The sequence below is a fragment of the Ornithorhynchus anatinus genome, chromosome 9 (genome assembly GCF_004115215.2).
Source record: "Ornithorhynchus anatinus isolate Pmale09 chromosome 9, mOrnAna1.pri.v4, whole genome shotgun sequence".
Taxonomy (NCBI): domain Eukaryota; kingdom Metazoa; phylum Chordata; class Mammalia; order Monotremata; family Ornithorhynchidae; genus Ornithorhynchus; species Ornithorhynchus anatinus.
Window position 1 is genome coordinate 21562589 of NC_041736.1, and position 25508 is coordinate 21588096.

The 25508-nt window shown below is 44.9% G+C and overlaps 1 protein-coding gene across 4 annotated transcripts in view; it reads right to left on the reverse strand.

Moving 5' to 3' along the window:
- Nucleotides 1–629: 629 nt before the first annotated feature.
- The window catches only part of ZNF385B (zinc finger protein 385B), a 197580-nt gene continuing 172701 nt past the window's right edge, over nucleotides 630–25508 (reverse strand). For all 4 annotated transcript variants that reach the window (XM_029072393.2, XM_039913061.1, XM_039913060.1 and 1 more), the window contains 4 exons: nucleotides 6427–6672; nucleotides 4984–5162; nucleotides 3665–3766; nucleotides 630–1165 (listed from right to left, as the gene is read on the reverse strand). In XM_029072393.2, the coding sequence (XP_028928226.1) occupies nucleotides 947–1165; nucleotides 3665–3766; nucleotides 4984–5162; nucleotides 6427–6672 (746 nt within the window). In that variant the 3' untranslated portion in view covers nucleotides 630–946. The remainder of the gene's footprint in view (nucleotides 1166–3664; nucleotides 3767–4983; nucleotides 5163–6426; nucleotides 6673–25508) is intronic.

The following is a 25508-nucleotide window of genomic DNA, read 5'->3' on the forward strand; positions in this document are numbered from 1 at the left end:
GGAGTCAGAAGGATGTGGGTCCTAATCCCGGCTCTGTCACGTGTCTGCTGTGTGACCTGCTGCAAGTGACTTCATTTCTGGGTCTCAGTCCCCTCCTCTGTATAATGGGGATTAAGAGTGTGAGCTCCATGTGGGACATGGACTGTTTCCAACCTCATTAGCTTGTACCTCCCCCAGTGCTTAGTACAGTGCCTGGCTCATAGGAAGCACTTAACAAATCCCGTGTTTTGTATACAACAGAGCCCGGAACCTGTGAGCAGAGCCCTGGGATATTTGGGGGAAGGTGGAAAACAAGGCCAAGGTATCCTCTCTGGTAGTCTGGGATCACAGCACTTGGTCCAGGAGGAAGAGTTGTATCATTATTATTAGTAGTAGTAGTATTAAGAGGTTTATTTTCAACTCCCCATCCACACTCTCTTTTTGAATGGTATTTAAGCACTTAAAATGTTGCAGGCGCTGCACTAAGTGCTGGGATAGACACAAGCTAATCAGGTTGGACGCCCTCCATGTCCCAGATGGAGCTCGCAGGCACAATCCCCATTTCGCAGATGAGGTAACCGAGGCTCAGAGAAGTGGAGTGACTTGCCCGTTGCCCAAGGTCATACAGCAGGCGAGTGGTGGAGCTGGGATTAAAACCCAGTCCTCTGACTCCCAGGCCCGTGCTCTTTCTGCTAAACCACGCTGCTTCTCTCTCCACTCCATTCACCGATTCAGTGGGACAATGACTGGGGTGTAGTTTCAGACCTTCAGCAGCCTGACCCCTCACCCAAGAACAGATTAAGCTCTGGTACCGGCCCATGAACACCCGTGAACCGGTAGTGTGTTTCAGAGGAAGGGCCATCCCGAATGGTGACTAAAAGAAAGAAAGAAAGAAGTATACGATTGAACTGCCTTTTGCTTCCACTCTCTCCTCCCTACCTGCGCCGTTACGTGAGCATTCGCCAACTTAATACGGAGCGAACAAGATGGAGGCTGGAGTTGCTCGGATGGGCCCGGGGCCTGGCCTCAGGACAGCTGGCGGGATGGTCGGGGCCTGGAATAAAGAAGCAGAAGGCCGGGGAGGCAGAGAGAGGGCGGTGGTCACGGCCGCGGCTGCGGCCAGGGGAGATGAGAGGAAAGCAGGAGCCAAAGGCTTGATCAGATCTTTCTGGAATGCCAGCTTTGCCTGAGGAGGAGGAAAAAAAGAAAACACTGCTACTTTGTTGGGTTTTTTTTTAAAATAATATTTGTTACGGGCTTACTGTGTGTCAAACGAGCTCTAGACTGTGAACTCGTTGTGGAAAGGAATATGTCTACTCTCCCAAGAGCTTAGTAGAGTGCTTTGCACACAGTAAATGCTCCCTAAGTATGATTGAATGAATGAAACACTGTTTTCAGTGCTTGGTAGGACACAGTCCCTGTCCCATATAAGGCTCACAGCCTAAGTAGGGGGGAGAACAGGAAAACTGAGGCAGAGAGAATTTCAGTGACCTGCCCAAGGTCCCACACAGCAAGGACTTGGAAGCGCCCGGATTAGAACCCAGGTCGTCTGACTCCCAGAGCAGTGCTCTTTCCACTAGGCCATGAGGCTTCTGCTTTTTTCCCCCCGGGTAGACTGACATTTAACAATCCCCAAAGGATAAAACCATCCCAAAATTGCACTCTTTCCGGAGAAGTCAAGACCTGATTTGTGTTAATACACTAGTTAGTGTGACGTTCACCGTAGCTTTGCTTTCATCTTAAACTCTTTCTGGGGGCTGTCTCGGGATACCAGCTGCTTAAAAATTTTCTTCTAGAGAGGTGTCTCGTATGGGCAGACCCACCAACAAAGGAAGAAATGGGATCTGCCTCCCCAGTGGTATTGGTGCTTCATCGTGGCTCTCAAATATCCCATTAGCCCTCAGTCAACCAGTGGTATTTAATGAGCACTTACTCTGTGTCGAGCACTGTATTAAATGTTTGGGAGAGTACCGTACAATAGAGGTGGTAGACACTGTCATGCTGGAGAACTTGGTGGAATAACTTGAATTATTTCCCTAAGTTATTTCTGGAATTATTGGGTTATTTTCCTCAGTTGTACAGGCTGTGAACTTTCTGGAATAACTTGAGTTGCTTCCCTCAGTTGAACCTGACCATTAACTTTCTAGAATGAGCGAGCTATTTCCCTCACTTATAATGATTGATAACTTTTGAGTATAGCCCAGTTATTCCCCTCAGTTGTACCAACTGTGAATTTTCTAGAATAACTGAGTTATTTCCCTCAGAGTGAATGTGAATTTTCTGTCAAGAAAGGTGAAAGGCTTCCTGACCACTTAGGCCCAAAGACAGGGTGTAGTAGAAAGAACAGAAAGAGGGTCAGATTTGGGAGAAGGCAAAAACCAACAGGTAGTTGACTTCATGTACAAAACCAGGTCCTTTGACAGGGCCCTTTGAGGCTGAGATTGCCTCTATGTTGGCATTGCTAGAGGGCCTGACTACTGAATAATAATAAATAATAATAATAATTGTGGTATTTGTTAATGTTGGTATTTGTTAAGCACTTACTATCTGCAGAGCACTGTTCTAAGCGCTGGGGAAGACACAGGGGAATCAGGTTGTCCCACGTGGGGCTCACAGTCTTAATCCCCATTTTACAGATGAGGTAACTGAGGCACAGAGAAGTTAAGTGACTTGCCCACAGTCACACAGCTGACAAGTGGCAGAGCCAAAATTCGAACCAGCGCTTATAGGCCAGGCACTGTACTAAATACTGGGGAGGAAATAGAGGTACAGAGGAAGTGAAGTGATTTACCCAAGGTCACACTGAAGGCAAGAGGCAGAGCCAGGATTAGAACCCAGGCCTGGGCTCTATCCATTAGGCCATGCTGCTTCTACTTTACTAATACTTTCCAGAGAAAGGGGAAAGAACTTAATCGTTTTTATGGAGTGCTTACTGGATGCAGAGCACTGTACTAAGCACTTGGGAGAGTACAACAGAGGCAGTAGGCAAGGAGACACTCGATTCTTAAATAACTTCGATCCCGGCTCAGCGTGACAGAGCTGACTCTGCTCCTGGGACTGAGTCCCCTGAGGTCTCTCACACCAAGGACTGAGAAGTAGCGTTGCCTAGTGGGTAGAGCGTAGGCCTGGGAGGCAGAGGACCTGGGTTCTAATCCCAGCTCCTCCACTTGTCTGCTGTATGACCTTGGGCTTCACTTCTCTGTGCCTCACTTAGCTCATCTGTCAAATGGGGATTAAGACGGTGAGCCCCACATGGGAGATGGACTCATCTGGATTAGTTTGTATCGTCCTGGCACATAGTAAGTACTTAAATACCGCCCCCCACACACACACTCCCGTGGAGCACTTTCCTGGGGCTATTCAGTAAGCGCTCAATAAATAGTAAGCGCTCAATAAATACTATTGAATGAATGAATATTCATTCAATTGAATTTACTGAGCATACTGTGTGCAGAGCACTGTACTATGTGCTTGGAAAGTACAATTAGGCAACAGATAGGGACAATCCCTATCCAACAACGAGCTCACAGCCTAGAAGGCTATGGTATCTAAGAGTTTAAGCAAATATGAGGACTCTTTGAAAATATCAAATTGTCTTTTGCTTGCATTTTTTTCTGCCTTCCTCCCACATCTCACCCCCAAAGAGTCCCCAGACCCTTGTCTACGGTAAGGTGACGAGACTCACCGCTAAAATGCTTGGGCTGCGCTGAAGTTTGTTGTACGGGCTGTACTTGGGCTTCGTTGGCTTCCCTGCTACCCGATCCTTGTGTCTTCTGCTGGAGATGTGCTGGAATGAGAGGAAAAGGGTTTGTGAGCCATAAGGAGCTGGGAGACATCTAATCTCCTTACAGTCTAGAGGGGAAGACAGACACCAATAAAATAAATTACAGGTATGGACATAAGTGATGCGAGCCTGGGAGGGGGGATGATTCTCTGCCCATTTTTCCGATTCTGGCTTCAGAATCCAAATTGTATTTTCAGGGTGTAGGAGCAAAGCAGCGGAGATCTCGACGCTACAAATAACCATTCACCAGCCAATCGTATTTATTGAGTGCTTACTGTGTGCAGAGCGCCGTACTAAGCACTTGGGAGAGTACAACATAACAGAGTTGGTAGACATGCTCCCTGCCCACAGCATGCTTACAGTCTACAGCGGGAGACAGACATTAATATAAATAAATTACTGATATGTAGGTAAGTGCTGTGGGGCTTAGGGAGGAACGAATAAAGGGAGCAAATCTAAGTGCAAAGGTGATTCAGAAGGCAGTGAGAGACGAGGAAATGAGGGTTTAGTTGGGGAAGGCCTCTTGGAGGAGATGTGCCTTCGATAAGACTTTGAAGGTGGGGAGAGTGACTGTCTGTTGGGTATGAAGAGGGAGGGAGTTCCGGGCCACAGGCAGGAGGTCGGCAGTGAGATAGACGAGATCGAGGTCAGTGAGTATGTTGGCATGAAGAGGAGTGAGGTTTGTGGGCAGGGTTGGAGTAGGAGAGCAGTGAGATAAGGTAGGAGGGGGCAAAGTGATTAAGTGCTTTCATCCTACCCATCCTATCGTAGAAATGGCAGTAAAAGCATGAATTAAGAGCCCGCTGAGGGAATGCATTCTAGTAAGTGCTTGGGAAGTACAATTCAAGGAAGTGCCACATTCTCAGCTATCCTCCTCTAGACTGAAGGTCATTATGGCCCGATCATATATCTACTGACTCTGACACACTGTTCTCTTCTGAGCTCTTAGCACAGTGTTCTGCACACAATAAAGGCTCAATAAAGGGCATCGATTGATTAAGGAGCTTACCCTTTACCATTACCCACTGAGCCAGGGGCTCACTCATTCACTCTTTCAATGGTATATCCTGAACGGTTACTGTGAGCTAAACTCTTGGGAGAGTCCATAGACTGGGAGACACACTCCCTGCCCTCAAGAAGCTAACAATTCGTGACAAAAAGTTAAGCGGGATCGAAAAGACCACCGAATGTGACTGAAAAATCGCTCAGGATAGTATTACCTGTTTCAGCTGAATTTCCGAATTCACGTGGACGTCACAGATTTCACAATGAAACGTTTTGTTCTGCAATCCCGAGCCCTTACTGCCATTCTGGATCTTTAACCTGGAGCCGGGCCTCGGGTAGGACTTGATTGGACCGGCTCCATTCCGGGCTTCGACCATCGTCTTGTGTTTGGACCCTAATGTGGAACAGAGGGGAGAGGCGGGAAGGTAAGAGGGAGAGAAGGGCGAGGGAGAAGCTTTAGGGACCCAAGAAAGCCAGCCTCAGACCGGTGACCAATGTACTGACCGCCAGTGGGGGCCGGACTTGGTCAGGCACGTCGGCCCAGACTAGAGAGGAGAGTCATGCCAAAAGCCAATATATTTAAGAAATTATTTGAAACTATTTCAACACTTACTACATGCCAGGTATGTACTAAATTCTAGGGTAGATGCAAGATACTCAGATTGGACATAGTTTCCTGTCCCACATGGTGCTCACAGTCTTAATCCCCATTTTTCAGATGAGGTAACTGAGGCACCGAGAAGTGAAGCAACTTGCCCAGAGCAGACAAGTGGCAAAGCCGGGATCAGAACATATCTTCTGACTCCCAGGCCTGTGCTTTTTCCATTAGGCCTTGTTGTTTCCAAGTTATGACCCTAAGAGATCAATAAAGACTGTTTAGCACAACAGGGAGGCAGATGTTCAGTGTGCACAGTCTGGGGGGCAGAGGGAGCTGCTGGTGACTGGTTCATGGCCTCCCACATCCCCCCAGCACTCACAGGTCATCTGAAACTACTTCAGAACTATATGCCCCTGCCCCCAACCCGGCACACATATATTTGACATAGATTAATTCTTTCCCAAAGGTGAAAATAAATTAACTTCTCCCTAAGAAATGTGTCCCAGGTTCATTTGTTGGCTGACCTTTCCAATATTTTTCATTTCATTTAACAGAACAGCAGAGACTAGTTCAGGGAAGCAGTGTGGCCTAGGGGAAAGAGCCCGGGCCTGGGAGTTAGAGGCACTGAGTTCTAATCCCACCTCTGTCGTGTACCTGTTCAGCAACCTTGGGCAGTCACCCAACTTGTCTGTGCCTCAGGTGAGGAAAATGGGGATTCAATACCTGTTCTCTGTCCTACTAACTGTGAGCCCCATAAGGAACCAGATTACCTTGTATCCGACCCAGCGTTTAGTGCAGAGTAAGTGCTTAAAAGACACCACAATTACTTTTACATTTTACCATTATCTTACCACGTTTTAGTTCCAAATATCTATACAACCCACCCTTCCTTCAAAGCATCTCTCTTCCAATGAACTTGGATGCCAGTTACTAGACTCAAATCAGAACAAGGACTAGTTATTCATTCAATTGTATTTGAGCGCTTACTGTGTGCAAAGGTAACATGGTCGATAATAGTTTGGGGCCGCTGAAATCCAGTCAAAGAAAAGAGAGCTGTTACCTGTGTTATGAGCCTCCAGCTGGGATAAGGAGTTCACAGCCACTTTGCATAACGAACAATAAAGCAACTTTTTGGCTTTTTCCTCTTCAGATTCAGAAATCGAACTGGGCAAGCCATTTGGGCTCTGGGAGAGAGATGTAGCCATTCCTAGGACTGAAGCGGTGTTTCCCGGTTTAGCTACGAAGGGGCCCCTTTCGGTAGCGGAAGGTTGACTGCTGCTATCGGTTTTCGATTTCTCTTTATCGTCTAGAGAAAATAGAGAGGCAAAATATTAGTCCCATGATGAAAATACAAAGGTCAAACACTGCAATCGAAGATTTAAATTGTAGGCGTTGATTATGGTTGAGAATGGAATGTCATCTCCGATAATTTTTACAGGATGAAAGTATAAATCTGCTGATGCTTCTTCAAAAATTCCATCACTATTAGATTCAAAATGAATTCAGAGGAATATAACCCGTTGATTTTTTTTTTTTTAAAAACCAAATGACTTTGTTGCTCTGCTTGTATGAGGCACCGATTAGAGTTTCCTTTCTGTGAGTCTGAGACTCCTTACTGTAAAATGAAGTCAGTGGGAGCCCAGGCTGATTCGAGTCACAAGGTTTCAATATCCCGCTTGCCATTCGATCCGGCAGTAACGTGAAGTAGGTCATTAGGCTTGTTTGCTTCATTTGACAAGTTAAATTTTAATTAAAACACGAACCCACAGTCGCAACTCAATTTTTACACCACGTTAAGATTTTCGGGAGTGAAGGGGAAAGGACCATTAACTTCAGCTACGATTGGATACATTTTCATTGCTCTCCGAATGAAATTCTGGATTCATAGGAAATTCCGTGCATTATACTACTTATTGCCAGTGGGAATTTATGCCTGAAATGATGTCGTTCATTCATTCAATTGTATTTATTGAGTGCAAATAAATACTTGGAGAGCGCTTGGGAGAGTAAAATACAACAACAAACATTCCTGCCCACAAAGAGCTCACAGTTTAGAGGGACACTGACTATAGTCACTGGACAGTGGATGAGCCAAACCATATATGGGTGTATTGGCAATTTGCTCACCTAGCTTCAACAGGCTCGTGACAGGATGTCTAGAAGGGAGGCCAGAATGGTGGTGATATCAGTATTGATTAAGCGCTTACTGGGTGCAGAGCACTGTACTAAGAGCTGGGAAAGACGACATAAATGGGATTTAGAGACCCTGTCCCACGAGGGGAATCACAGTCTCTGAATAAAGGTTGGGGAGAGGACATTGGACAGACGCATTGCCTCCCAACTTAGAGATGCACTTATCTGTATTTGGGTGCCACAGAGTGATTTTTTTTTTTCTGGGAGGGGCTGCCCAAAAGGTCAAATGTTATTTGTAGTGAGGTCTCTCCAGTGGACTTAAGTCAGGACCGCTCTCTCCCGACGGGATCAATTTGGCCCCAGACTTGCACAGTTCCCCATCACAGTTAGAACCCAGAGAGAATTCTGAGGGAAAAATGTGAATAAACATTCATTAAGCAGAGCCAACATGGCAGATACACAGAGAGGGACTGCCGGAAGAGAGGACAGAAGAACCTGGTTCTAATCTTAACCTGGCCACGTGTTTGCTGTGTGACCTAGGGCAAGCCGCTTAACTTCTCCGAACCTGTTACTTCACCTGTAAAATGGGGATTAAGACTGCAAATGCTGTGTGGGACATGGACTGTGTCCAACCCGATTAGGCTTGTATCTAACCCCCGGTCCTTAGTAGGGTACCTGGCACATGGTAAACGCTTACAAATTCCATTTAAAAAAAAGTTAAGTGCACAGGATTCTTGCTCTGTTAGTACTTCTCTGCTGAACTGTCCCACAAGCTAGAAGGAAAACCAGGAGACGACGGTAAGAAGCAGTGTGGCTTAATGAAAAGAGCGTGGGCCTGGGAGTCCGAGGACTTGGTTCTTAATCCTGACTCTATTTGTCTGCTGTGTGACCTTGTGTAAGTCACTTCGGTGTCTGTTTCACCACCTGTAAATTGAGGATTCAATACCTGTTTTCCCTTCCTTTTGGACTGTGAGCCTCATGAGGGTCAGGAATGTGTCCAACCTGATTATTCAGTACTAAGCCAGTGCTTAGTACAGTGTTTGCCATGTAGTAAGCACTTACAGACACCATCTTTATTATTATCAATGTAAGGAGAGGGTTCAGGATGGAGACATTTTCACCACTGATTCATGGTTGACAGGATCAGTCAGAGCTTAAATAGAATTCTCTTTTTCCCTTTTTTGGTTTGGCATCATCCTCCAGCTCAAGATTATTTACTCACCTGAGTGTCTGACTGTGTTAAATTCTAAATGATGAATCCTCGGCCCTGGACAGGGCCCAGGTTTGCCAACTGAAGTTGGAGGCTGAGGGTACCTTCTTTTTTTTTTTCTTTTTACGGCACTTGGTAAGCATTTACTACATGCCAGACACTATACGAAGCGTTGGGGCAGATTAGAAGCTAATCAGGTTGGACACAGTCCACTTTCCACATGGGGCTCAGGGTCTTATTCTCCATTTGAAAAATTTGAGACCTGGGACATAGAAGTTGCCCAGAATCATACAGCAGACAAGAGAGGGGATTAGGACTCAGGTCCTTCTAACTCCCAAGCGACAAGAGAGGGGATTAGGACTCAGGTCCTTCTAACTCCCAAGCCCATGCTCTCTCCATTAGGCCACGCTGCTTCAGATCATCTTATCTACCTCTGACTCTCCTTATTTGGACATAATTCTCCCTCTATTTCTGGAAAAACAATAAATGTTTTCTAGTTGAAAATTACATTTCAAATTTTCATGGCTGAAAATTAATGTCAGATTCTGTTGTATCACCTCTCTTTTCTCTCTGGCATTTGTGATATCTTCCACTTTACCGGCATTAGAAATTTAATTAATGCACTGTTTACTTCTACTCCTCTTAATAAAGATGCATGTCAGCTGCATCTTCTGTTTTGTATATACTCACTATTTTCAAGTATTCCCTTTCCTATTTTTAATTAGGTTTTCTGGCTGTCTTATTTCCTGCTTGTCCCTATACCTTAATTTTGTTTACACCTTAGACTTTGCCAGTCAGGTCTTATTTAGCCCTACTGAATTGTCCTTAATTTCATCTTCATTTGCTGAACTGAGGGCTCCTGTCCTCTCCTAATAATTGTGGTACTGAAGTGTTTACTATATACCAAGCACTGTACTAAACCCTGAGGTAGATGGAGGATAATCAGTTGGGACACAGTCCCTGTCCCACACAGGGCCCCCAGACTAAACAGGAGAGAATAAAGGTATTGAATCCCCATTTTACAGATGAAGAACTGAGGCACAGAGCAGTAAAGTGACTTACTCGAGGTCACCCAGCAAGCAAGGGGTGAAACTGGGATTAGAACCTAGATCCTCTGAGACTCTCCTGGGCTCTTTCCACAAGTATTAATGCTAATCAATCAATCAATTTTATTTATTGAGCTCTAACTGTTTGCAGAACACAGTACTAAGTGCTTGGGAGAGTACAAAAAACAGTCTAGTGCAGGAGAATGCGAATGAACCAGTAGAAGTGCTGAAAGCCCAAAATAATGGGGATACGTGGGGTAGCACGTGAGAGCACATCCAGCTTGAAATGACAGATAAAATGATGGATAGTACAACCCTTGCCATCTTCAAAGCCCTCCTCAGAAACCACGTCCCCCAAGAAGCATTCCTCAAATATTACCCTTTCTTTGAGTCGTGTCTTCCCAACAGTTACTTTTTGTAAAACTTTACTTTTACAAGTATCACTATTATTTTAGCATTTATCTGTAGATATTTTCCCTGCTATTTTTGCCATCACTATCTCAAATGCTTTTGCCGTGGCCGGTAGTGGCTACGCTTTTCTTCCCGCTTCCACTGTATGTACACAATCCATTCAACTTCCAAATGTGAGTAGTTGCTCCCCCTTATTTTGGATAAGGCCAGATTCACTGTGGTTCTCCCCAGAACTACTCCTTTCCAGTCAGGACAGCACTCTTTACTCTTGACAATAACTTGTTCAGCTGACTCTTCTTTTCTGGTTTTTTCCTTACTAGGAGATTTTTCAGGATGTTTTAGACTTTCTTTCCCACTGTTTTATCCTTCCATATTCATGGACTTTTCATTTTCTGCTCATTGCCTGCATTTGTGTCTCCAAAAATATGATTTTTGATGCTGCTAGGTTTAGTACAACTCTTCCGTAATGATTACTATGTTAGGCCCAGGGATTGTGTCCAACCCAATTAACTTGTATCTACCCCAGCACTTACAACAGGGCTTGGCACATAGTAAGCATTTAATAAGTACCGTTATACTATTATTATTATTATTATTACCTAGTTCTTAGCACCCACTTTACCTGTTTCCTCATGATTTTAGCCTATTTCTCCCAGTAAAGAGTAGCTTCAGATCATTTTCTTGGGGTTACTTTAACTTATCTACTCACTAGACTATTTGGGGTACATCTGTCATTGTTAATGGCTGTTCCAGCCCTTTATCAATACAAGACTCCCCAACTCTTGACTGACAGACTGATAATGTTATTATCTGTCTTTACCAGTCCCAGTTTGTTTGCAATATCACTCTCACCCAAGTCTGCCCGGGTCTCCTGCACCTGAAAGTCTAAAGCTCTCTTCTCCCCTTCCTCCCCATTATTCAGCATCCAAAAGACAGTCATCCAACAGCAGAGTAGAATAAAGCCCCTTTGGCCTGTAGCCAAATGAGTGTCTTTGAAGAATCTATTTCAATATTGCTCTAAACTTTCCGAGTATTTGCCAAGAAAAGAAGTCCATCTTAGCTGAACTTCCTGGAGCAAATAATTGTGGTTTAGGGATGCTAATCCTTGGATGATTTTCATTCATTCAATCATATTTATTGAGTGCTTACTGGGCGCAAATTGCTGTACTCAGCACTTGGGAGAGTACAATATAACAACAATGTTTTTAATGGGATAGCCCAATTTCTCATAGATTTTAGTAACTCTTCCTGAGCTGATTTTTGTGTTCAATTAGTTCCCACCTTCTGACCTACACTTTTCAAAAAGGCTTCACATTTGAACTCTGACTGCAGAACTGCCCCTAGCCAAGCTTTGAGGGGTACCAACGAAGCCCGGACTTGGCAACTGGACTGTATTTTACAACCTCAAACTGTGATTTGTGGGTACGTTACCGGGCCTAGCCAGGATCTGGGGGAATTCCAGGACATGTTCTCTACTCACAAAGGTTACCACAAATAAGCAGCTGTGTTTTTGTTGGAAATGATTTGAAAGCATTTCTGAATGGAAATCTAGTTCTAGAAACAAGAAAGCATAGTAGCAATTTTTTTTATATATATATAAAGCTAAGTTGGGGGGAAGGAGGGAGCGAACAAGTGAGCATCATGGGAAGTTGTTGGGGCAATCAGCCCCATCGTTTTCAGAGCTGAACTTGACTTGCCCATCCCAAGTGCCTTTCAAGGCCTGCTTATTTCCTAATCAGGACTGAAAAAACCCCAAAATGACGGCTTTCTGACCAAACTGGCTTTTAGAAACCTTTCCCTCCACAAAAAAGCCTCTCTCTCTCTGCTTAAAATAAAAAATGGAAGATAGCGATATGGAAGGAGGGACTTATATTGTGCAATTGTGTGGCTTCAAAGACAGTTGTCACTGACAATCCCTTCCTCACTGGGCACAGGTGCAGCTCTTACTTTGCTGGGCTAGTGCGTTTTCCTACCTGCGGTAGCTGGAGATGAGCTTGGCTATTGCTTCTTGTATCAGTCGCGCTTCTCTAGCTGTCTGTTAGGCTGTTCTGACCTCTGCTGCTAACCCCCAGCTAAGATGTTCTCTGAACCTCAGGCCTCTTCCCATTATAGCGGTTGCTGATAATCAAAGGAAGCAGGCTTCGATGCCATTTATTTAAAGGTTAGAGCGCCACAGGTACCTTAGAGATCAGCAATCCACAACAGCCTTTAAAAAGCACATTTGCTCTGGAAGTTCAGTAAGAAATTAAGCTCTCGCTTCGTCCCTAATTTTCCAGCTGTGCTAATAGATGCACATAAAAGGTTTCTCACTTCTCAGGTGCTTTAGAATCTATTTGTATATTTGTATTTCCTGCAAACTGTGTGTCTTTGTGTCAGACACCTTGAGTTATGAAAAAGTGTTCAGGGCCTAAAGAATGGATAAACATACGAATGCAGCACTAATGACAGTCCAGGAGAGGAGATTATTTAAATGGAGTGTGCCCAAAATTATGTTCTGAATATGGTTTCCCCATCAATCAATGGTATCTGAGCGCTTACTGTGTGAAGAACACCATATTAAATGGAGAGAATATATTATGGTAGAGCTGGTAGACATGATCCCTGCCCACAAGAAGCTTGAAAATCTATTCACAAAGACAGAGGTTAAAATTAGAGCTAGGTGAAGCAGTAGAATATAAGGATACGTATGTACATGTTGTTGGGCTGGAAGTGGACTGAGTAACAAAGTGTAAGAGAAGCATCATGGCCTAATGAATAGAGCACGGGCCTGGGAATCAGAAGGATCTGGGTTCTAATCCCCACTATGCCACTTGTCTCTTGCGTGACCTTGGGCAAGTCACGACTTCTCTGTGTTTGTGTCAAGGGAATACTTGAAAATATTAAGTATGTTACAAAACAGAAGATGCAGCTGGCATGCATCTTTATTAAGAAGAGTAGAAGTAATCAGTACATTAATTAAATTTCAAATACCAGTAAGGAGGAAGATGCCACAGATGCCAGAAAGAAAAGAGAGATAATGCAACAGAATCTAACACATATTTTCAGTGATGAAAATTTGAAATAATATAATTTTCAATTGAAAAATATTTATTTTCCAGAAAGGGAGGGAAAATAGTGTCCAAATGAGGGAGAGGGGTGGATAAAGTAATCTGTAAATGGTGTAGCCTAGTGGATAGAGCATGGGCCTGGGAGTCAGAAGGACCTGGGTTCTAGTCCCTGATCTGCCCCTTGTCTGCTGTGGTCTAGGTCAAGCCACACCTTCTCTGTGTCTGTTACCTCATCTGTAAAATTGGGATGTAAAATGTAAAATGGGGATTAAGACTGTGAGCCCCATGTGGGAAATGGACTGTGTCCAACCTAATTACCTTGGATCTATCTACCTTAGTGCTTAGTACAGTGCCTGGCACATAGTAAGCGCTGAACAAATATCATAAAAAGATGAAAACATCCCTCCCAGATCAACTCTCCGCAATGTTGTTAACTCAAATATGCAAAAGTTCTGAGCTCTTCCACAAAAAGAAGTCATAACCATTTTAGGTATTTTATTATTTCTATGGAAGCCCTTTGAAAATGTTAAGTCATTTTTTGGTCTCTTGTGAGGGTCAAACTATAGTTCTGGCTTTCTAAAAGAGAAGAAAAGCCACAATTGAACGACCTGAAAAGGACTAAATATTTGATAGCAACCAGTGACCTTTAGGACCAGACTTTCTGCCTGGCAAAGAAGGTCACAACTTTGAGAATGCATCTAGGAAATTAAGGCTTGGATTTTCACACAAAAAACTCACCGTGTCCTAGGTGAGGTTGCTGAAGGGCTCCAGAGCCAGTTTTCCATTTAAAATTTTCTTCTCCTAGGTGTCAAAAGAATCAGGCAGAAGGTAGGGAGGCAATTACCTCAGCAGAAGCCGTTCTCTTTACCACATTCAAGCACTCTCTGTCCTCCATCTCATTAACATTCCGAAAAACAGAGCTATTCCACTTTACTCGTTGACACTCATTAAGACAAAGTTAGCCAACTTTGATAAAGGATTCTGAAATAATTCTTTTCTCCTTTATCTGGCCGTTTTCCGAATAATGAGAAATTAAGGGCTGTCAGTCAGCATGCGGACTTCCTAACCAGTTGTGAAGTCTAGTGCGAAATGAAGCTGAGGCCCATGGGGCTAGCTGTAGTCAAGAATCACCCCCAACCTGTAATGCATGTAAATCAGAACACCGCCTTGGGCTACTTAACCCTTCAGTGTTTTTACCCGTTTTCTGCTCCAGTTACTGTTAGAAAATCCCTCCAGAAAGACACCTTTTTTTTTTTTTTCTTTTAATGGAATATAAGTGCTTACATGTGCCAGCCACTGTACTAAGCGCTGGGGTTGATCCAAGCTAATCAGGTTGGACACAGTCCCTGTCTCATATGAGCCTCACAGTCTACATCAACTGTTTGGCAGAAAGTGTTTACTGAAAGTGGCAAAGGCCGACCCACTAATTTCTCATCTGGGGAGGAAAAAGGGGTGTTCTAAGCGTCTCCTTCCTCATATCTGACAGTGACTCTCCCCCACTTCAAGGCACATCTCCTCAAAGAGGCCTTCCCAGACTAACCCTAAGGCCCTCCCAGCCCCACAGCACTTAGGAACATATCTGTAATTTATTCATAATAATTATGTCTGTCTCCCTCTCTAGCCTGGAAGCTCTTTGTGGGCAGGGAATGTGTCTGTTTACTGTTGTATTGTACTCTCTCAAGGACTCAGTACAGGGTTCTGCACACTAGCCGCTCAATAAATACAATTGATTGCAGAAGAATTATACTGACCGTAAAGGTCGATCAGTCAGTAGTACTTAATGAGTGCCTAGTGTAGACAGAACACTGTATGAAGCACTTAGAAAATTAACAGTAGAAAGGCCTGAGCAAGATCAGGAAGGAGACTGGGGGCAGGGAACATGCCTACCAATTCTTTTGTATTGTACTCTCCCAAGTGCTTAGTCCTGTGCTCTGCACACAGTAAGGACTCGGTGAATTTGACTGAAGGAGGGAGAATCTGGAGTTCTCTGAGGTGCTAAGATACTGGGAAATTCTAAGGGGCTCAGTAGATGGAGAGCAAAGTTCACATTCTACTCACTATGTCAGGTTAAAAACAAGTCTGCACACCGTTCCTCTAATGCCAACGTACTCACTGTACCTCCATCTTCTCTATCTCACCACTGACCTCTCGCCCACATCCTGTCTCTGGCCTGGAACGCCCTTCCTCTTCATATCCAATAGACGATCACTCTCCCCACCCTCAAAGCCTTAAGGAAAGCACACCTCCTCCAAGAGGCCTTCCCTGACTAGGTCTTCATTTCCTCCCTTCTGTGTCACCCTTGCATGAAATTTGCTCCCTTTATTCACCTCTCCCTCAGCCCCACAGAACTTACATGCACATCTGTAATTTACATATATCTGTCTTCCCCCATTCTAGACTGTGAGCTTGCTATGGGAAGGGAATATGTCCACTAACTCTGTTATACTGTACTCTCCCAAGTGCCTAGTATGGGGCTCCACACACAATAAGCACTCATTAAATAGCATTGATTAATTATAAACCCATTTTTCTTGCACCTTGAGTAACCTTCTCAATCAATCCTTGGCTGAACTTCTTGTTTCGGAAACTCTTCCTTCTCAGACACAGGATGGCAAAGACCTCTGCTAATTCCTAAGCCTTGGTTCTGCTTCTCCTATCTTGGCTCCTGACTTATTACTGAAGAGAAATTTGGCCATTTGCTAGATTAAAATTCTAAATTCAAGCAGACTTAATAGGCATTCTCTGTTAAATATTTTCAGCAATTGCTAAGCATTTTCTATGTGCCAAGCACTGTAATAACAACTGGGGTAGATCCAACACAATAGTTTGGACACAAATTGGGTCCCACAAGGGGCTCATAGTCTAAGGCAGAAGTAAAACAGGGATTTAATCCTCATTTGACAGATGAGCAAACTGAAACACGGTGGACCGAAGTGACCTGTCAAAGGCAAGTGGCAAGTGGCGGAGCCGGGATTAGACCCCAAATCTAATCCTCTGGACTGTGAGCTCGTTGTGGGCAGGGAGTGTCTGTTTCTTGCTATATTGTACTCCCCAAGTGCTTAGTACAGTGCTCTGCACACAGTAAGCCCTCCATAAATATGACTGAATGAATGAAGGTCTCCGACTTCTGAACCTACACTCTTTCCACTAAACCACAGTATTCCTAGACAGGCATTACCTCTCTGAACATATAACAGTGAGGCGACTCACAAAGTAATCAATCTACCAGTGGTATTTACTGAGTGTCGACTGTGTGCAGAGCACTGTCCTAAGTGCCTCATTGTGGGCAGGGAATGTGTCTGTTTTATTGTACTGCTCAAGTGCTTAGTACAGTGCTCTGCACACAGTAAGCGCTCAATAAGTACGAATGAGTGAACGAATAAAGAGCTAGGGAGAGTACAATATAACAGATTTGGTAGACATGTTCCCTTCCCACAGCAAACTTACAGTCTAGAATTGGGGGGCATGCCCCAGTCCCTGTCAGATCTCACTTCCAAACACTAGCACCCCCTCTTCTTGCAGACCCAAACTCTCTTGGGTTGAGTCTGGTTTTCATACCTACCTCTGCACAGGGGCAACAATAAATGGTTGTGACACACTACGTGCCTCTGCTTCCTTAGTCAGTCGACTGTATTTATTGAGCACTTACCTCGGGCACAGCACTGAATTTAGCACTTGGGAAAGTACAATACAACAGTAGATAGACACGCTCCCTGCCTACAGTGATTGCGGTACTTGGGAACGAGCCATCGGCGTCTCCAATCGCCAATCTGTGGACAGCTGGCGGCCTACAGCTTTGTGGCGGTAATTGGCACTCCACACCAGTTCTTAACAGCTTTTCCCCCAAGCCCAAAAGGAGCCTCATAGGCCAGAGCTGAAACCTGACAAAATCTCTCTGCTCTTCAGGATCATTTTTGGGCATATCACACTAGAACCATTCCAGAAGTCATATTTTACCCGTAAGGTAAAAGCAACTCCTTTCTGCTTTGGCCCTGGAGTTGGACGACAGTGATTTTTGAGGTTGACGTGTCATGGAAAAGTGAATAAATAACTTTTTGTCACTCAAATCATGCCACCGAGGGCAGAGTTCCTGTGGGACTCCTAGGGAGCAATTTGCATAGTTTCCAGAGATGGAAATAAAGTTGCAAAGGCCTATGGGGATGGCGCAAATGCCAGCAGTCGTCAAATATGAGCTTGCAAATGGGGAACCTCAGAAGCCTGAATTCCAGGCACAGAGAGGATTTTTAGAGATTTTTTCAGTTGGAAAAAAAAATGTGGTGTTCGTGGTTTGTTTAATCAAGTTACATCATTTTGGAGGCTTTATCGGTTGGTACCATTGATAAGGGAGTTGGGTGTTTGGAAAAAGAAAATTAATAGTAGCTGCTCCCAGGGCACGAACTCACTTTCCTGAGGACTAGAAACTTTCCATTTAGTTGAAATTGCTTTCATCCCTCTGCTACTCCATAAAAGGAAAAGGAATATGCCAGGAAAATGGAACATTTCTTTTTTAATTTTTAAAACTGGAAATGGTTCACTGACTAGGAATTCGAGCCAAAATCATTCTAGGTTTCTGACAAAGAGCTATGGGCAAGAAGGAAAGTTTAAAGAAAAAACAAAATTCATTAATGGATGGGGACTTTTTTTAATGGTACCTGTTAAGTGCTTACTGTGTGCGAAGCACTGTACTAAGTGCTGGGGTAGATTCAAGATAACAGTTCAATCAAAATCAGAGAGAGGATGATTTAGTCCCCATTTTACACATGAGGTAACTGAGGTATAGAGAAGTTAAGTGGCTTGTCTGAGGTCACACAGAAGGAAGCCAGGATTAGAACCCAGGTCTTCTGACTCCCAAGCTCATGTTTTTTCCACTAGGCCATGCTGCTTGCAGCACAAGGGAATAGTGAGATGCCATGAGTTTCCATAGTCAGCTCACTCCCTTTTCCTTTTGAAGATGGGATTAAAATGGCATCCTTGAAATCCTTGGGCATTTTCTTAGGCCTCTATGTGTCGAGGAAGACCATGAGTAGTCTACCCCAGCGCTTAGAACAGTGCTCTGCACATAGTAAGCGCTTAACAAATACCAACATTATTATTATTATTAAACCCGAGTGATTACTAAAGTGTTCTGCACATGGTAAGCGCTCAAGAAATAGGGTTGATTGGTTGATTGCTCTAGATCCCTTGGCCTGTAGATCTCACAGGCTGACCACTTGATCTGGGAGCTGAGCTATTTACTACAGATTCAAGGCAAGGTGATGACAATGCCGGAGAGGGTGGAGGGAGACTTGGGAGCAAAAACAGAGATTGGGGGTAGGAAGAGGGGTAAAGGGGCAGAGGGAGGGAGAAAAGAAGAGGAGATGAGGGAGAAACTAAGCCAGGGATCACCTTAATATTGGAGGAAGGGCCATATCTGCATATGGTATCGGGTTAACCCGGCATTCTCTCCGATCAATCTAATTTGCCTGTCTCCACCCCAGGGCTTAGAGTGCCTGATCCATAGTAATTGCTTAACTAATACCGCAGTCAGCAATACTATTTTTTGTGGAGCATTAACCTTAATGGTGAAAGTTGCAAGCTGTTCTTTTGACTGTAAGTTCATTATAGGCAGGGGACATGTCTGCTAATTCTGTTGGCCCGTACCCATCCAAGTGCTTAGAAAACTGCTCTGAACATAGTAAGTGCTCAAACACCATCATTTGGGAGGTTTGCAAAGGATACTGTGCAAATAATGTTGGCATTCTCTTTAAGATGTCTTCTATGCCTGGGGTGGGGATGGGGCAATCCCTCCTCTTCAGGCATGTGCATGAGACCTTGGCTTGATTTCTTTAAGTCTGGCCTTAGAGTTCTTCAGCTTTGGCGTCTCACCCCTTATCACACCTCTTAAATTCTCTCTGCAGCTGCTTCTCTCCTTTCTGCCTGGGTTGCTACGAGGCAGGTTGGTAAGGAAGCATCGGGGTGGAAGTTCCAGGATGACGTGGGGAGGGGGTACAGCTGTTTGGGGTAGTTGGGTGGGGGTGCCGAGGGCATGCTGAGATTGCTTCCCAGTGCTGAGCACAATGCACTGCACAGCCAACTGGTGGTTGGCTGATCTCTAGGACTAGCTTTTACCAAATTTTTTTTTATGGCATTTAAGCACTTACTATGTGCCCGGCACTGTTCCAAGTCTTGAGGTAGATCCTAGATAATCAGGTTGGTCAGAGTCCCTGTCTCACTTGGGGCTCACAGTCTTAATCACCATTTTACAGCTGAGGGAACTGAGGCACCGAGAAATGAAGTGACTTGATTGAAGTCACACAGCAGACAAGTGGAGGGGCCAGAATTAGAACCCAGGTCCTTCTGACTCCCAGGCCAGGGCTCTATCCACTAGACGACACTGCTTCTCATCTGTGCCAGGATTTTCAGGCTGGGCAGCAAGAGTGCATCATCTGTTATCTTTACTTCCTTCTGTTTCCTGGACTTGTTCCGGTTATTCTGTGCTCTAGAAGTACGTCGGTACAGGTGGGCAAAGGGGGGTTGATCTGTGACTTTGTGGTTGTGGGTTTGTATCTGGTCTCCTGCTTTAGTATTACTCTGATATATTTGACAAAGCACCAGTATAATCCATATTGGCCTAGTAAATAGAGCAGGAGAATAAAAAATCTGAACTTGGACAAACTGGGGGGAAAAAAGCATGAAGTTATTCACACATAGTACTAATACTACTATGAATAACTTTTGGAATTTAAGCGGTTACTATGTGTCCAGTACTGTGGTAAACGCTGGGATAGATCCAAGTTAATCAGGTTGGTGACAGTCCCTGCCCAACATGGGGTTCACTGAGTGGGATGGAGAGCAGGGATTGAACCCACAGGTGAGGAAGCAGGCACAGAGAAGTGACTTGCCCAAGGTATCACAGCAGACAAATGGTGGAGCCAGGGATAAAACTTGGGTCCTGGTGTTTTTTTCCACTAGGTCATGCTGCTTCCTTAAGACCAAAAAAAAAAAGTAGTATTATTTTGAAGCTCTCCTCTTTTCTATGAAATTCTTAACTGGATGTAATCAAACCCCCATTGGGAAAAACAAAATTCTCAGTCCTTTATGAACTTGGGAGGGGTGAGGGAAACATTGCTACAGTACTATTTCCTCTGTATGTATCCTCTCTGTTTCCTCCCCTCTCATTCTCCCTCCATCTGTCCACTTTTATCAATCGTACTCATTGAACACTTACCGTGTGCAGAGCATTGTACTAAGCGCTTGGGAGGGTACCGTAGAACAGATCTGGAATATACATATCTGGGCAGGAAATGTGTCTAAGTGCTGTGGGGCTGAGTGGGGGGTGAATAAAGGGGTGAATCTAAGTGCAAGGGTGGTGCAGAAGGGAGTGGGAGAAGAGGAAATGAGGGCTTAGCCAGGGAAGGCCTCTTGGAGATGTGCCTTTAATAATAATAATGATAATGTTGGTATTTGTTTAGCGCTTACTATGTGCAGAGCACTGTTCTAAGCGCTGGGGGAGATACAGGGTCATCAGGTTGTCCCACTTGAGGCTCACAGTCTTAATCCCCATTTTACAGATGAGGTGACTTAGGCACCGAGAAGTCAAGTGACTTGCCCACAGTCACACGGCTGACAAGCGGCGGAGCCGGGATTCGAATATTCAAATAATAAGGCTTTGAATGGGGGGAGGGTGATTGTCGGATATGAAGAGGGCTTTCTAGGCCAGGGGCGGGACGTGGGTGAGAGGTCGGTGACGATATAGAGGGGATTTGAGGTATGATGTGTAGGTTGGCATTAGAGGAGTGAAGTGCGTGGGCTGGGCATATCCTCTCTTAGACACGCACGTATACATACACACACACACACACACAGAGCCCCCTCCATCTCCCCTTCACCCCAACAACCCTCTCAGCATCGGAGAAAACTGTGTGGTTTCAGTCCCGGTTCTGGGTTGGGCCTGGAGTCCCTCCCCACTTCCTTCCACACAAGAACTCGCACACAGTTCAGCGCTAGAGAGTTCTACAGCTACTCGAGCCAGAGATGAGCAAATATACTTGTCAGAGGCAGTGAATCAAAACTGCCAAGTTGGCTGCACCGTTAATCCTACCTATAATTAGTGGACACAGCAGGGAGAACATACATCAAACAGCAAAAGCAAACAGATGAGCCCAGGCAGACTGGTGAACTGAGCAAGCAGTTGTTGAACTCTGAATCAACTGTATTTATCGAACGCTTTCCGCGCGCGGAGCACTGTACTAAGTCCTTGGGAGAGTACAATATGACACAGTGGATAGACACTTTTCCTGCCCACAAGGATCTCAGAGTCTAGAGGGGGAGACAGACATTAATATAAATATATAAATTTTAGATATGTACTCGAGTGCTGTGGGGCTTAAGGAGGGGATGAGTAAACAGTGCAAATCCAAGTGCAAGAATATTTATATTGGGAATAGTAATGAAGTGCTTGTATCGTGCAGTGCACTGTTGTAAGCACTGGGGAAAGGAGCTAGAGCAATGATTCAGTTTTAGCCCACAAGTGTCTCACAATCAAACGGGAGCAAGGAAAAGAGGAGTGGCAGACATACAAGGAAAGAATGAACAGGGAAATTCAGGAAGAGCAAAAATTTCATAAAAATAACAATTCTCTAACTTTGGGTCACGATTTGTTCTCAGGTCTCCCCTGCCCTTCACAGAGGCCATCTTTGTTCCAAACTGTTAGATTATCTCTTATCTTGTGGGCAGGGAACGCATCTACCAACTCCGTTATATTGTATTCTCCCAAGCGCTTCGTACAGTGTTCTGCACACAGAAAGCGCTCAGTGCCACTGACTAAGGAAACCACTGCTCTCCCTATACCATTTCCTTCACTTCAGCATCACCTAGGCACTTGGCCACTCACACCCCACCACTGGACTTACCTACCTATCTTTACCCTTTATTGCTTCCTCCTCCTGTAAATTCGTTGTGGACTGTGTGTATTGTTACATTGTACTCTCCCACGAACTTAGTACAGTTCTTTGCACACAGTAAGCACTCAGTAAATATGTTTCAATGAATTGCCTTGAGTGTCTCATCTCCCTTGCTAGTGTGTAAGCTCCTAGAGGGCAGGGCTCGTGTCTATCAACTCTCCTGAACTCTCCCAAGCACTTAGTCCAGTGTCCTTCACCCATTACACCCTCAATAAAAACAACTGGTTGATCCATTGATTGAAACTGAAAGACCGCATTAGTATCCGGCTGGAAAGGAGGCTGCGGCTGAAGAATGTGGCACTGCCTTTGAATACCTCTTGGAAAAGGGTCCTATGAAAAATGGTGGCTTTAGTTGCCGGGGAAAAACGTCTTTCAAAAAGCAGAAACTGCTAACACAGCAAACTTCAAACAGCGGGGTCTACACAGTAGTGGAGGTTGGGCAGATCAGAGACCTGCTTTTAGGGTGTTGGAAATTTGGGTTAACTGTCTCTAGGGTCTGTCTGCATGGAATGGGGAGGTCCCCACCCTCTGAAGGCCTTTTGGGTTTCATATTTTCATGTTGGTATTTTGGATGTTTTGAATTCCAATTTGCGCTTCTTCTTCTTGTTCTATGAACCTGTCCCGTCTCAACTTGGGTTGCGAGCTCTTGGCCTGACTAGGACTTGTCTGAATTGATCTCCTTGTATTTATCCCAGTGCTAAGTGCTTAATAATACTAATGATAGTAATAATAACAGTAATAACAACAGGATGATGAGGCGGGTTGGCAATTCTTCATGTACCTTAATCGATGTTGATATCATTCCGGATAATTTAGGCGAAATAATCAGGTCACCGGTGAGACCAGTCGCTTCTGTTCCACGTAGGCATATTTAAAACCCTAATTGACTCATTTGAAGTTGGACTAATTTCTTAGTTGATGATGGCAGGCCACCAGCACCCGAGGAATATCCACAGTACCGCAGCCCCGAATGCAGAGTTGAAAACCGTGACGTCTTTGAAATCACTTCAGGAGGACAGGAGTAGGACACGTCCATCTCCCCGACTAAGCTCCCCATCTAGAGGACAGGGTTCGTGTCCACCAACCTTATTATATAGTACTCTCCTCTGCACTTAGTGCTCTGCACACAGTAAGTGCTCAGTAAATCAATCCATCCATCCTAATGAGCGCTTACTACGTGCAGAAAATACAGCAGAATTAGCAGACACGTTCCCTGCCCATTAACGAGCTTACAATAGAGAGTCAAAAAAGGAGGATGCATTCTCTTTGGCTCTGTTCACACCCAGACGGCAATCAATAAATGATACTTATTAAGCATGAACTACGTGCAGAGCCCAGTTCTAAGTGTTTGGGAGAGTCCACTACAGCAGAATTAGCAGACCTGTTCCCTGCCCATAACGAGCTTACAGGCAAGAGTCACAGAAGGAACATACATCCTCGCTGGTTCCGATTACGCCCGCCTGGCCAACGATTCCTGCTTGTAGCCTCACCTCACCTTTCCACCCTCAGCCGGGACAATGGAGATGGGGACAGAGCAGAATGACAAAGAGACACCATGCTTCCCTCCCCCTTCCAACGCCTTCTCCCTCCACCTTCCTGATTGGGGTTGGGACAGTGGGTAGGGAGGGGATGACACATGGAGGCAGGAGCAGCAGTTGCTAAGACCAAAATGCAGGAAAAAAACAAAAAATTGGGGGTCAAGGGGAGGAAGAGAAGGTTGCAGTTGGAGTACAGGGAGGCAAAGTCTGCAGGAAAAGGGGAAAATGGTGGGGAGGGATTTAAAGTCATTTTTACTTACCTAGAAGCCCGGTCATCACGGCAGGGCTGGTACTGAAACAGAACCTAACAAATTGCATACAAGCCTGTGGGAGAACCTACTCCTCCATGCAGCCATTCACGATGTAGACACATGACAGCTGTACCATGGGGTAGGCCTGTATGTCCTAGTTCAGGCGGAGAGAGAGGAGCAGGGCAGAATGTGGCTCAAATTGCATCTGGCCCCTCCAATTGATTATTCTATCTGGCCCACCGAACAGAAAAGCACGGAGAATCACTGCTCATGAGAACGCAGGAATCCAGTTTCCGCGTATGTATATAAATGCGCAAAGCCAAAAACAGTCCTTCGGTTATTTGTTTTGCAAAGAACCATGTTTTCTTCGGACCATTTTTTGTTCTGGTATTTGTTCAATCACTCGATGGTATTTATATTTATGTGCTTACATGTGCTTATGTGCTAGGATAGATAAAAACTAATCAGGCTGGAAACAGTCTATGTCTCACATGTTGTTCATAGTCCTAATCCCTAATTTTACAGATATGGAAACTGAAGCAAAGAGAAGTTAAGTGACCTTCCCAAGGTCACTCGGCAGACAAGTGGCAGAGCCAGGATTAGAACCCAGGTCCTCCGACTCCCGGGCCCGTGCTCCTTCCATTAGGCCACGCTGCTTCCCATTTATCGGTAAGAGATTTTCACGTCCTTTGCTTTTCCTACAAGTGATTTTGCAATGAGATGAAACTGGTTACTGACAAAATCTGCGAACCCGACAAAACAGTGTGGGCTTCGTGGCCGAAGGACTGTTTTTGGACCAACGGCGGTAAGGCCGGTCATGACACATCCGTCTCAAGCACTTCCGATTTGCTTTTCACTTTATAAGGACAGCCTCCGAGAGCACCATTTTAGGGGGACGAGAAAGAAGGTGGGGAGGGGAGAGATAAGGAAGGAGATGGTTTCTGCAGAGAAACTGGATGGGGGTCAGGAGTAGTCAGGGACTGAGCACAAAAGCACCTACCACAACCTATTTTAGGTTTCAGTTTTGCCATTCGTCAGCAGCTTTGGGATGATCTGGGCAGGCATCAAGAAGCGATATTTGGCAAACATTTCCTTAGTACTTTTGTGTAAAATCAGGGTGAGGAAAATGGATCCCCAAACTAGCTCATAAAATAAACAAGTCACAAAGTGGTTAAACATTTTCAGAGAGAGTAAGTAGAAACAGAATGAACAGATACCCACAGAGAGATTTTGGGGCAATTCAGGCAACTCAATTATCTCCCTACTCCAACCCCATCCACGAGCTCCTTGGAGGGATGAGAAGACCCCTAGATTCTTAGTGAGCTCTCTCTCTCTCCAAAAAGCAACGATGTCACTGGCATGTCCCCCATCCCCATTTTCCTTCTCCATCTTTGTCCTCAACCTTCAACCCTTTCTTTCTTCAGCTCATCTTTCTACCCTTATGCCGCTTTTCTACTTTGGTTGCTGCTGTTTCTCTTCCCACCCAACAGTGCTTGTACTGCTTCATCCTGGAAGTGGTGGAAGGGACATTTCAAGCGTAATAGCTGAGGCTTCACCCTTCCTC